This window comes from Etheostoma spectabile, chromosome 9, assembly GCF_008692095.1.
Source record: "Etheostoma spectabile isolate EspeVRDwgs_2016 chromosome 9, UIUC_Espe_1.0, whole genome shotgun sequence".
NCBI lineage: Eukaryota > Metazoa > Chordata > Actinopteri > Perciformes > Percidae > Etheostoma > Etheostoma spectabile.
Window position 1 is genome coordinate 31,370,043 of NC_045741.1, and position 14,082 is coordinate 31,384,124.

Consider the following 14,082-nt stretch of genomic DNA (forward strand, 5'->3'; position numbering starts at 1 on the left):
GATTGGGTCTTATCAGTCATGACGTCTCATTCTCTAAGACTATGCTACTAACATTACCATAGCAACTACCAGCAACAGGCGGAATAAACATGCTGCCCCCTCTTCATGCCAAGTATACAATAATGTTGATGAGATGTGCGGTCTGGGCTTGTTACTTTAACCCTCCTGTTGTCCTCGGGTCAAATTTGACCCCTTTAAAAAAAAATTTTTATCTGAAAAATGGGTCTCTTTTTAACTAAATTACCACAAAAAATGGATTGGATTCCATTCAACGCTCTTTGCAAATGCAATTGATCACTATTAGTCAAAATAATTCATAATTTCTGCTTTCAGAACTCAAATATTAGGTGTACTTCTATATAAATGAGGGTAATTGACCGTGAATTCCAAAACGTACTGTAAAACTAGTGGTATTAACTAAAAGAAAAGTCTTAAAAAGGGATAAAAATGTCTGATTTTTGTCGGTTTTTGACCCGGGAGGACAACACAAGGGTTAACTGGAAATGAGTTCTTCTACTGTAGCTAACGGACATGGCTTTTGGCTCACATCTCCGCTTAAAAACCAAAACGTTGCAATGGAAATGTAGCCTTTGTCTTTCAGCAGATGCAGTCCATGAGCATGGGATGTGAGAAAGCCAGTAGGAAGTGACAAGGTTTTCACTGCGACTGGCACAGAGAATGACAAGCACCAGTACGAGGCAGTCAGTGTAGCATGTAAGCAGCATAGATTGCTGCGCGGATGGATTCACTGGCTGGTTTCAGAGAACCATCAGGGTGGAGGAGGGCTCTGCTGCCACCGGCCTCTGCAGCGCTGATTGAAAAGCCGTGTCTCCTGTTTACTGTGGCATCATTTACTGGAGTAATTGAATGAAGAATACACTGTGCTAAACCACCCATGAAGGGATGAGCTCATAACCAATACACTTCATTCCGCCATTTATTCAGTAGCCCGGAGGAGGTTGGATATTCAAGACGGAGCCAAGCCATTCTCACTCCCAACTCATAAAATACTAACGCTTGGTCTGTGGCTCTAAGCGTCGGATACTGATGAAAAAAAAAATTTACCCTTTAGCGTCTGTATGTAACACACCGGGCAGAGCAGCAGCTTGACCGCGTTCCTGTAAGATGACGTAGTGTTAGGAGAGACAAGAGTAGTATGAAGGATCGAAAATCAACACAGGACTTTCACCCAGGAGACCAGGGTTTGTGTCCTGTTCTTGTCCCGCATGTCACTGGAACGTACATTTTGTAATCTGTTCTTAAACCTAATCGTCCCTTTCTTGCGCCGCATGTCAGTATGTCCCTACCCAGAGTGTCAAAGTGACGCCAAGAGTCCCGACCAAGCGTGTTTAAATATGACGCCAAAGGGCTAGGCACATGTCCAGGGAGCGTCAAATAGTGATGCCCAAGTTCCCCAACCCGGAGCGTCAAAATGTGACGCTTAAGGAGAATTTTTCCATTAACAACAATCGTCAAAGACACCTGACCAAGCGTCGCTTTTTGGTGCAATGGGAGTATAATGAGTTGTGTGAGCCGTCACCTGGTTACCATACTGTTTGTGTCAGACGTACAGTAGATGAATCAGAAAGAGAATTTCAGAATCAGAGAGAGATTTAATGCCATGTTCTAGGAATTTGCCTTGGTTCATTGTGAATACATACAAACAGTAATATGAAAAAAACAAGAAATTCAGAAACAAATAATACAAACATACATGTAACTAGTGCAGGATGTACAAAAAATGTAGAGGACTGTGCAAAAGTTCAGGATATATACAATGTGCAGAGGACAGGATGTACTGTTGTGATGTGTGATTTTTTTCAAGAAAGGTAGAGTAAATTCAAAACTGAATTTGTAACTGAATAGGTGTACAGGATGTCATTCTTTTAATCAGTTGGAGTTAATTCCAATAAAGTTGTATTATGACTTACATTTGATCTTCTTATTTTGGTTCAGCAACAGGATTGACTGATGTATAAAAGAGTTCTTCAGCCTGTCGTATCTAAACGAAGGGACCCTAAATCGCCTGTTGGAAGGCAAAAGTTGGTATTCATAATTTAAAACACGCATTGGAGAAAGAAGAGATGCTGTTAGCAAGTTTGAGCGTGCCTGCTACTTGGACTCCCTGTGAGAAAAGTCAGACTTAAAACTTTGCATTTCAAACTGTTTTTAGCTGCTCTAAACTCTGTGGGGTGCCCAAACTTTTGCAGATGCCATTTTGGGGTTTGTTTTTTTGAAAGTGTAAATGAATTCTAACTTTTTGTAACATGTTATACGAATGTCTAATCTGTCATTTGATGCCTTTTGGAGATTTTTCCATCTTTCCTTGGCTTCTTTATGCACATTAACACAAATTTTTACCTAGGCTGCCCAAACTTTCGAGCCCCACTGTATTCATCTATTCACTTTTAAATGTATTTTCATGCAAGCAATATCACCTGGCAGGATTCAATGTATTATTCAATAATGGATAACACACTGAGCCAGATGATTTGGTTGAAATATTCCAATGTAGTTCTTTATTTGTTATCATAAAAAAGATAAATGAAGCATAAAAGTCAGAAAGGATTTGCAGAAGAGAATCACTGAATATATAACGTCCTGAATGTCCCCGCTGCATGTCTGTACTTCCAACCACTTTTATTGGTTTGTTTTAGCTACAGTAAGAGCCATCATTCTCAATAAATACATGTTGAATGAGTTGAAAGGAATTCATGTTTATCCTCAATGCTAATGTAAAGGCTAGAGTCAAATCAATGTATTGATTTCCTGCTCCATATTGCCCTCCTAATGTTTCTGAATGCAGAATACGTTGTCAGTTGGTGGTGTTAGAACTAGCAGGGGGAAACATGTGACCTTTATCCCTTCAAGCAAACTGAGCCAGGCCCATTATAGCCTGATACAGAAGAGATACTAATATTTACACAGTATTTCTTCCTTGGTACCAATCTGCTGCTGAAATCAGTAGCCTGCAATGTCAAGAATGGATGGAATGGTGGACCCAAGTGCAAGGAGGAGGTGAAAGTTGAGCTAAAGGGTTTATTAAAATAAAAAACAAAGTACAAACAAAGAAAGTTCTGAGAGGGGCAGGCCAAAACTAAATCCAGGGTGAAAAAATCCAGGTAGCAACAAACCGCCACAGGGAGCCATTACACTACAACAGAAAACTACAGTGATCTGACACAGGACAAGAGAAGCACAAAGACTAAATACAGAGGGTAACGAGGTAACAAGAGGCAGGTGACAAGAGGGCTGGGAAACAGGTGGAAGACATCAGGTAATCACGGGAGCAGGAAAACACGGGAAGTAAAACTAAAGACAAGACGAGACAGAGACCCAGACTTCAAAATAAAACAGGAAATAAAACATATACAAGACAAGACCGAACATAACACCATACCATAATCACAAGACATGACAGCAACCAGTCTAAGAAATAAACACAGGGAAAGAGACTACAACAATAAAACAGCAAAAAGAACATGTACCAACTGTAACACCATACAATAATCACAAGACATGACAGAAAACCAGGCAAAAAAATTAAGACAGGAAAACATACTACCACAACAAAACACCCAAACCATAGCATGCAATGTAGCTGTCAGAGCATGCTAAGTTATAATTGGCCAGTGGCTAGAAATGGTGCAAACCAAAAGAGACTTCAGATACAGTATTAGGGGACCACGGGGGTCTATATAAAAGAGACATTAGATACAGTATTAGGGGACCACTGAGGTCTATATAAAAGCATCCAAAGAGCATCATGTCACGGGACCTTTAAAGAAATCCATCTCAGCCTCCAATTCTCTTCCCTAATCTGCTGTAGACCATGCAATATCTCCCACAATGACACTGACATAAGGTAACCCCAGTGTGTTGGTGCTGATTAACACTACTGGCATGGTAGATAACTGTTGAACAATGGGAACAATGTATAAACACTAATGGGAAAAGATGGGATACAAATGCCATTTCATCCAAATGATCAGCATTCACGCTATTGGCCTTCAGGCTTTTGTTGAGACTTGACGTGGAGCTGTCTCCTTTAACATGAGACTTGACTTGGACTTTTCTCCATTGAGTTGAGACATGATTTGGACATTTTATTCAATTGTCATAACACATGACTTAAACTTGTTTCAATTGACTTGGACTTAATCCAAAATCCTTAATCCTGGAACAAAATGCTCAGTGTTGGGATTGAAGGTGTGCATGGTTTCTGTGAGTTAAACCCTATTAGGTTTAGGAGCTATCACTTGGCAGTGTAATGCACTAATATATAGCAAGCATACTATATATTAGGATCTCACACTTGTGCTTTTAATTTAACCCTGTCATTCACCACCAAAGGCATTTCCCTTTATTTGAAAAGAAACCCCTCCACCTCAGGATGAAACAACCTCCGTCTGTGGATCCAGCCATGCGTGTCCACTGTGAGATTGGCTTAATGCAAAGATCAGCCGCTAAATGTGCAGGGAGCATTGGTTGGCATTTACACTCTAAGCCTATTATAGTCATACTGTATCTGTTGCAGTTTTAGGACACACTCTTAACTGCCTTGGTGCTGGATAATTTGGTTTGTGTGTCAGTCAATCTCCAGTCCCTCACCTCTTCCAGATGGCATGGCATACCGGCTGCATCCCAATTTACACAATGTATGAGATTTTCAGAAGATACTGTACCTTTGCATCCTACCATTTTGATCTCCAGTAGACTAGTGCCCAGCAGTATATCTACTTAACATACATTAAAAGATAGCCATTATATAATTATATCAATACCTTTTCAAACAATACAGTTTAAATATGCATTGCTGTAAGCAAATTATTCTACACAGTTTCTTCTGCACATCAACAGGCGTGTTGCTATGCATTAAATACAGTTTATACAGCTGAAAGAAAAACGTCATTGATAACTTCTCGCTCTCCTTATAACTCGCTCAGGACCTCCATCTCCATCCTAAACACTTTGTATCCGGGGTAACGGCTGCACAAGTCACCTTTTTATTATTTTACCAGTGTCTCCTGGTAGCCTGGAGCTCCAAATTTTTAATCATAATACAGGTAGATTTAACAACGCAATATGATGTGATAAATATTGTTCAGGTTCAAATCTGAACTTTAAAAATGATTTCTGTCCTCTGAAGAAAAAGGAAGACCCCTGACCCCCTCTACAGGATTCCCAAATTGTCAGTGCTTGATGACGGGGAGAACTCTAAACTAGTGATGGCCAAATGAAGCCCATGAAGCTTCGAGAACCATTTTACAATCATACAATCAAGGTAATGAGCTGATTGTTTTAAATGAAGAACTGACTGACCTTTACATATTTCATGTGTCAGGCACTGCCAAGTAGTGATGACCAAATGAAGCTCCATGAACTAATGTCTTTATTCTTTGAGGCCACTGGGTGGCGCTCTCTGTTCAAAGCACCCTGAATTGCCATTCCTTGAACCTTTTTCTTTAAGCCAAAAGCACCTTCCAGTGGACTCAGAAAATTAATAAAATGGATCACAAAGCTTCATGAACCTTTAGTTGGCCCTCAGTAGCCTAAACCCAAGTGAGCCACAGGTGATCTAAGGGAGCCTTGCCACGAAAAGTTTGACTCCTAATACTATCTCCCAACACACTTGGCAGGGCACACTTGCTAAATAACCATCGGCTTGTGGAGGCAAAGAGCTAATAACATCTGAAACATGACAAAATGTTGAATAAACACCACGAAGTAGGCCCAGTGGCAATCAGCCCGTATTCGCTCGTATGTATTTCTTCTCGTTTTAGTTTTGGTTGAGATTCTTGCAGGTGTAACTATTGTCGACAATACTGTATGTTATCAGTCATACATGTGCTTTTCTCAGCGTGCCAGAAAATTGGACGTGTGGCGTGAGAGACGGCGTTGAAAGTGTCAGTTGTGTCAGGCTCATGGTCAATGCGTAAGAGTTGGCAGCCCTGTTTCTAGGCTGTTAGGGTAGACAGGCTGGAGAGTGTGTTTTGAGTCAGAACTGACATTGAACTGATTTTCCGTTGACAGCAAACCATCCGCTAGATTTTGTGAAGACAAACTTTGCAGCAAAGATGGAAAGGATACCAGTTGTCAAATATTGTAAGTATAACCACAAGTTCTCTGACTTGAGCTTTTCCAATGGCGATAATGTTCAACTTACTTTTAATTCCATGCAGTTGTAGTCAAAAATGCCAGAATGCCTACGCTACATAATTTTAAAATAAAGTGATTTTATGATATGATATGTTTCTCCACACTGGATTGAAAGATTCTTTAAGTCCTACTTTTTCACATTTTATTCTCATCACATAGTGTTTATCCTTGTGGATTATATGTAGGAAGTTCAATGGACATATTCTAAAGAAACACTCACACGGAGAGAAACAGCAAGCACAGGGTCAGAGAAGAATGGAAGGGAGAGACAACTCACAGCTGCCTGTGATGCTAGGCTGAAGCACTCAGCATGTTTTACATTTAGAGTGTCAAGCGTCAGGGTCAAACAACAGCTGCCAGGGGAAATAAATAGTTTAAAATGGTACAATCCACTCACTTCCTCTCCGCCCCATCACCTTGGCCTCCTTGGAACCTCTGATAAAACTCTGCTGTACATTGACCATAGGTTGTGGCCATGACTGCACAGACGTGTTTTGAATCACATGGAACTTTAAAGAGCATGGTTATCAATTGCCAAAAGTAACTGTGAAAATGTCGTGCCTTGCCTTCAAAATGCTCTTCATGGCTCCCTCTTGGGGACCCTTGCATTTGTAGCCCGACATTATGGAAAATGTTGCCGTCACAGTGCTGTCAACGTGGATTACCGATCGAGTGCCGACTGTTTCATTAGAGGACACCCACACAAACGCACAAAGGCGCACACACACACACACACACACACACACACACACACACACACACACACACAGTTTGTGACTGTGGAAACGTAACTGTCAGTGTTTTCGTGGATCTCTGTGAGTATATTGTTACAGAATGACCAAAGGCTTGTACTATGAATCAAGACCAACATGCCCAGAAGTTCTTTGGGTTACCTGGCTTCACTAACCCTAACAACCATGGTCCCGCATAAGCTGTGTCACGACAGTGGTTAACAACTAGTTCAATCAACTCGGGGTTTCCCAATCCAGCAGAGCACGTTCACATAAAGAGGTGGTGTTTGCACAGCACAACCAAGCGCAAAGATCTACCAGAGCCAAATATTTTACGTAAGAACAGCAAACTATAATTCTAAATGTGAAGAAAACAGACAAAATTTTGCATGCAATGCAATACAGGTTCATACTATTATATGTTTCTACTTGAAAGTGTCATGCTTTAATGTCCCCAAAAAAATACTGCTTATGGCTGCTGCACCCGTGTTCCCCCTCTGTCTATGAAGTTCTCTGTCTGGAGCGCCTGCCGCTTTAAAAAGTCCAGTCTGCTCTGATTGGTCAGCGTTTCTCGATCTCTGGAGTCTCCTCATCTGTGCTCTGCTGTCGCTGACTCTGTACAGTCTATGGACACTGACTGCAACAGAGTATAGAGCTCATATCGTGTACAACCACCAACAAGGGCTTTTTAACCAAAACTACACATCCGGACATGTTCCAGCGACATCAGTAGCCATTAACAACATTGGTAGCCAAGATTACGGGTTTCCCTGACATTAGCATGTAGCTACATGTAGCTGTTGAAGGCGTACCCGCACCAACTGATGATCAGTGAAATGTGACATTGAGGGGCGTTTCTGAGCTCTAGACATTTGCATTAGCACCTTCTGCAGTCGGCTTGAGTGTGTATTGCATCACCTGTACACTTGTGAGCTTGTGCGGTTGATATAAAGTGTCCGGTACCAACAAAGGGTGAGCCGCTACAAACATTAGCAGCCTTTAATACATGTATGACCATGACATGACGTGTAAATACCATTCATCATTCACGCACAACACAAATTTTGCTTTTAATCTCAGTGATGTACAGTATGATGGTTGCAGCCGACACCTTTAGAGTTACGTGCTGCTTATAATCAGGATGGAGCTTGGCTGTTTTTATTGGATTTATGTCTGAATAGTTGTGGCTACGGGCATGAGACAGCTTTTGAAAGAGCTCATTGTTATTGCAAGACTTACAGCAGATGTAAAGATGTAAAAAAAGAAAAAAAAAAAAAAAAAACTTTGACCTGCCTGGAGCTGTTTCTCTGTCAGGCCTTTTCATCTGATGCTGGTTATCCTCTATTCTCACTCTCTTTCCCCCCAGGCATGCCCAGCTTCATCAAGTCCCCCGACGATCAGACAGGGATTTCGGGAGGAGTGGCGTCGTTTGTATGCCAGGCAGTGGGTGAGCCCAAACCTCGCATCACCTGGATGAAGAAGGGGAAGAAAGTCAGCTCCCAGCGCTTTGAGGTATGACTCGGCAGCGGGCGTCAAAGCTCCCCGTCTGAATGGCTCACACCCTCACTGCTCGTTAGCTCTCTGCATTTATGTGTGCCTAAGACAGAGAAAGACAGAGCAGGGTAGGTTGATTTATTTCATATTGTACTCGCAGTTCCAGTGCGTCAACATACCTTCACAGCTGTTTAGCAGCAGGAAAGCTAAAAAACTTCTCTTTTTGGCAGAACTTATGAGTTTTAACCTTACACAAAAATGTTGTTGCACTATTTATATATCTTTTAAACTGATGTTTTTACCTTGCTTTTATGATCTTACCTGTAGCACTTGGGGTTTGTCTTAAATGTAAAGTGCATTACAAATAAAAGTTATTATTATTAAAGCTGAGCTTTCGGCTCAAGCTGTATTTGGTTATTATTAGAATATGGAGAAGCTTTCACGGCATTTAGGCTACGTGTACATTGCTCTGATTTGGACCCACTATTTTTAGTTTTTAAAAGGAATATCTTTCGCTACGTTTCTCCCTCTCGATCCCCTGCTCTGGCGTTGACGAGACCCTAAAACGGAGATATTTGAAAAGCATCTGACCCGTTTTGGAACCTGCGGGGTCGTGTTGCAGTCTCAACGGCCGCAAACGGAGACCTTCGGCAATACCGACGCCGACATTTCTCCACCTGATTGGGTCTTATCAGTCATGGCGTCTCGTTCTCTGAGACTGAGCTACTAATGTTACCATGGTAACTGCCGTGGTAGCAGTGGGCTGAACAATACGCTGCCCCGTGTTTATGCCCAGTATTCCAGAATGTTGATGAGATATGAGGTTTGGGCGTGTTAGTTTAAACGGAGCTTAGTTCTTCTAATGGAGATAAAAACACTTTTGTGCACAGAGATTGCTTTTGGCTCAAAACGCTGCTTTAAAAAAAAAAAAACACAACGCAATGTTAACACCTTAGTGCCTGTTTGAAGACCACTGAATGCAATCAAGTCATTTGCAATATTCGACTTAGAATACCCGAGGCTTCGCATCATATTGAGTACATGTTTTAAGCTGACAGATTAAAGAGCAGAACTGTGATAAACCACTGTAACGAACACACACACACACACACACACACACACACACACACACACACACACACACACACACACACACACACACACACACACACACACACACACACACACACACACACACACACACACACACTTTCAAGGCGTTGTGTGTTGTGGAAAGACAGAACAGAAAAGGGCTGCAACTAACAATTATGTTTGTTATTGATTAATGAATTCCTTTTGAAATTGACAGATTGCTTGTTTAATATCTGAAAAAAGTGAAAAATGATTTTATGGCCCAAGGTGACATCCACATGTTCTACCATGTTGTGGTGCAGTAATGCAGAATTAAAAGGATACCATTTTTTTTTTTTTTATAACTAGCAACAATTCCAATTTAAAAGGACCAAAGTCCTTATTTAAAGTATTTGTCAAGAACACATACAGTAAGTCAAACACAGACTATGGCTTGATATTGTGATGTGCAATGAAACTAAAAGCTGTGAGAAACCAAAACATGCTCAGTGCAACCTGATCGGACAGAATTCAGTAAAAATGGACATAGCCCCTTAACTCAAAATCTGCGGTCTCTGACATTCAAGATGGGAGTCTGCTCCTGTAAAGCATTGCTTTCTATGGTGGAAACATCAAACCCTAAAGCTTTGGCTACATTGACCGTGTAACGCATGCGGACCGTTTCTAGGAGCGGATGTGCCCCAGAACGCACCTTTGAACTGGCTACACCCAAGGACTGCAGGGCCAGGGATCGACCGCACTACCCCCGAGCCACAGCCCCCCTTTATGATCCATTTCTGTGTAAAAGGGCTGCAAACACCTCTTATTTTTACACTTTTATAGCGCATCTCTGCGGCACTTACACACCACTTAACGTGCTGTAGCCAGTTTCATTGATTATAGTGAATGTGTAGGTTTGGAACCTTTGCTCTGCATACGTTACACGTGCAATATTGTTTAACTTAACCCTTGTGTTGTCCTTGGGTCAAACTGACCCGTTTCAAACTGTTTTATATCAGAAATATGGATTTCTTTCATCCAAATTGCCCCAAAATAACATTATAAAATAACACAATAAAATAACATTTTTAATTACTTTCATTGATTTTTTTGGGTGTTTTATTTAATCTTATAGCATTTGAATTCTTTTTTTTTAATGGTTTCAAAACAGTATCCGGACTAAACTTTGACATCTACCCATCTGTGATCCACTCAACATCCTCTGATCTTAACTATTAGTCAAAATACTTCATAAATTCTGTCTTTTTATCTAAAAACGTATGTATAATTTGATAAAAAAGAGGTTTGTTGACCATGAATTCCAAGAATAAATTTAAAACCAATTATTAAACCAGCTCAGGTTTTAAAAAAAGCGCTAAAAGCCGGACAAAATGCCAAAATAAATCAGAAAAAAGCAATGTAGGAGCCACATTATGTTGTTTATGGTCTCATTTATGGATTATTGTGTTATGTGCTAATATTGCAGGTGGTAGGCGTTTTCATGACGGTTTGAGCGGAAGTGACATATTTGTTTGCTTCACCTGTGCACCTGGGTTCTTTGGGCTTTGACGGAGAGGGGGGGGGTGAAGCTGGGAGCGAACACTTTTGTTGACCGCACCGCGCACCACGCAGCATTACGCAATTATTTCTACTCACCAGTTAACAATTACATTAGGTAACAGCAGTGCTAAGTGTATTGTACAAGGGGAAGAAGAAGAAAAATAAAATCATTGCAATACGATCATGAGCGCGTCACATGTGTGCAAAAAACATCGGTAAAGCACAAAAAAAAAATGTTCATTTCAATTTTGACCAGGAATTACAAGTTCATGGATAATGGGAAGACAACACAAGGGTTAATTGATTAACAACAAGGTTGCTGGTCCCCAGCTAACTAAAATAGTATTTTGTATGATTTGACAACCAAATAGTTAACTAAATCATTAATGCGATGTATTACCTGCAATATATGTGTTGGTACTGACTTTCTCAGAGTCTCTTGCTTAGTCTCTTTTACTTTTGAATGTGCAGAATTGTTGTGCACTGTGGTAGGCTTACCAGAATCTAGGCGTTTTATGCACGCAGCTGCATTAACACACAGAGCAACTGCATGATTAGTGCTGTATAAGCCTTCCTACCTGACTCTGAAAACAGCGGGAAAAAGCTTATTAGCTGCCAGCCAACCCAAATGGCTTCAAGTAAAGTGACTCAACATGAGTCCTGCACAGACGGAGACACTCGTTTCATGTCGTTGTGAGTAATAGGAATTATCTTCCACCTGTCTGCACAGCATTACTCAAACTGATGGCTACCCTGCATGGGGAAGGAATACGTCCACCCCACAGTCCAGACAGTCCACAGCCCAGCTCTCTTTTAACTACCCTGTTTTTCCAACTCTATTCAATAAGCCAGGCCTTCTTGATTGATTTATTCAATAGAAAGATAATCTTAAATAAAAAGGTACAGTATATTTCTTAATTCTGTCCAAATTCAATCGTTTGCCTCTAACACTACCAATTACAGGATTTATTGAGTTACATCAGTGCAATGTTCCTTTTATGCAGGACCTGGGTGTGTGTGCAATGTGGGTGCATTTAGCGATTGGTGGGTAACACTGTCAATCTACCTGCCACGTTGGCAGGTAGCCAATGAGAATTGAGTGATTCATTAGCTTTTTTTTGCAACTGTTCTTTTACATTTCAAAGAAGTCTGCCATTTCGGTGGATTTTAGCTAAGAATGTGGTAAAGAGGCCGACTGAAACAAACAACCGACAAAAAGAAAGTAAAAGAAGACGTTTTAATACAAAGTGGACGATTGGCGGGCACGGCAAGGTTGGTGAGGGGCTGAATTGTCACAGCACTACAGAACAAGTGTACTGCAGTGATTGTCGTGTGTATGGCTCAGAGAAAGCATAGTCAAATCCTTTTGTAATCAAGACTAAAAATTTCAAATCAGAAAAAGCAATTAAGGACCACGAGTCATCAAAAAACCACCTACACACAGTAAGTTGTTAACTATCAAAGACTGTGCTTCCAGGGGAGACCGCTGCCGTCAAGGCACTTTTGTTCAGGAAAGCAGCGCAGTGGGAAAGGATGCAACTGCGGTTTTGGAAAGTTCACGTGATTCCTGTTTTTCACCTTTATGAGGCAAAAAAAACTGGCCGGTAAAAAGTCACTGTGGGTGGTCGTCTTCAGGCCCTTCTTATATGTCTAAGCATGAATGAGCCTCATTTAACATTGAAACAATGTTGCAGCATTGTTACAGCATTGCAGTTGTTAATTAATCATAACTTTATGAATTAAATGTGCACACTGTCGAGTGGATAGCCTTCTTTAGGGATATAGAGACCAGTATACAGAGTCAATCTTAGAGTCTATCTCAGAACACACTAACACAAAGTGGAAAAATCTATGCAATCTGGATAATGACATTATCATTTTGGGATCAGATGACTGTAAGAAAATTGCTTGGTAGCACCAGTGCTAGCTCATCCACACATGTTGGTCTGCACTCATCAGTTGTCAGTAGAACATGGGTTCAATAGCATTCTAACATTAATCTGCCGTGCATACATTTGCATCCTTTTCTAGACCTAATGTTAATAATCGGTGAAGATTTGGTCTTACACTCACAGCCTAATTGAAAGTCTACATTGTTACCCTTTCCCTAGACTCTCCCAAAAAATAAAAAATAAAAATAAAAATAAAAATCGCTCCCCTACACTAAAACAGAGGTTACTATCCACCTGATATCTTCAGCACCACGTCCATTGAGTCATTAATCTAATTTGTTAACTTTTTCTGTTTCAATTTCTTTTCATATCTCTTTGCACCTTTTTTTAACTTGTTTCATCTTTGATGCATGTCAAATGTCTCTTCCAAAAATTGTACTATTGTCCAAACCATCCACCACTGCACCATAATGTCACATTTCCTTTAGCATTTCTATTCTTAATGTCCCCACTTAGCATCAGAGAAGTGCCATCAATATGTAATCAATGCGTTTTATATGAATCTAATTGGTAGAAAGCACGGTTGTATTGGCAGGATTAATACTCTTCACAGCCGTTACTACATTGATGTGTTGTTCCGACACCCGGTAAATGTCCCAACAGACACGTGATCTCTGCAGGAGCGAGCTAAGTGGCTCAAAGCTGGAGATGGATCAGGGTTATCCAAACCAGTCCCTGTTCTCTGTTTTGATTGGAACTTGACTAGTTGGATCTGGTTTTATTACACACCTCTTTCCTACAGTGGGCGTACAGACTTAATCGGCATATAGTATGAAATGGATTTTTTTCCAAGTCCAATCTCCTTTACTAGAGCTGCCGGGGGTTTAAAATAACTTTTTTGATCACCAGCAAACATAGTTAGTAGATTTTTTTAAGCTACTAGCCAATCAGATTTTCCACTAGCCAAATTTAGTTTTTCTTAACTTTCCTTTAATTTCAGCTTCTTGTTTTTTGTTTTTTTTTACTCTAGTATTGTCTTCACTTTCGGGACCTTCTCGTATCCCTCGGGTCAAATTGACCGTGACTTATTTGTTATTTTAAAAACAATAACATTTTACATCATAATCTATTAACGAATATTGTCTTTATCTCAATTTCAAACAATTGAGATAACA

General features: G+C 40.5%; 1 protein-coding gene across 1 annotated transcript in view; it reads left to right on the top strand.

Moving 5' to 3' along the window:
* Positions 1-14,082, top strand: part of ptprfa (protein tyrosine phosphatase receptor type Fa) — a 373,454-nt gene that overhangs the window by 94,191 nt on the left and 265,181 nt on the right. Inside the window, exon 3 of the mRNA XM_032525794.1 lies at positions 8,257-8,402. Coding sequence (XP_032381685.1) covers positions 8,257-8,402 — 146 coding nt within the window. The remainder of the gene's footprint in view (positions 1-8,256; positions 8,403-14,082) is intronic.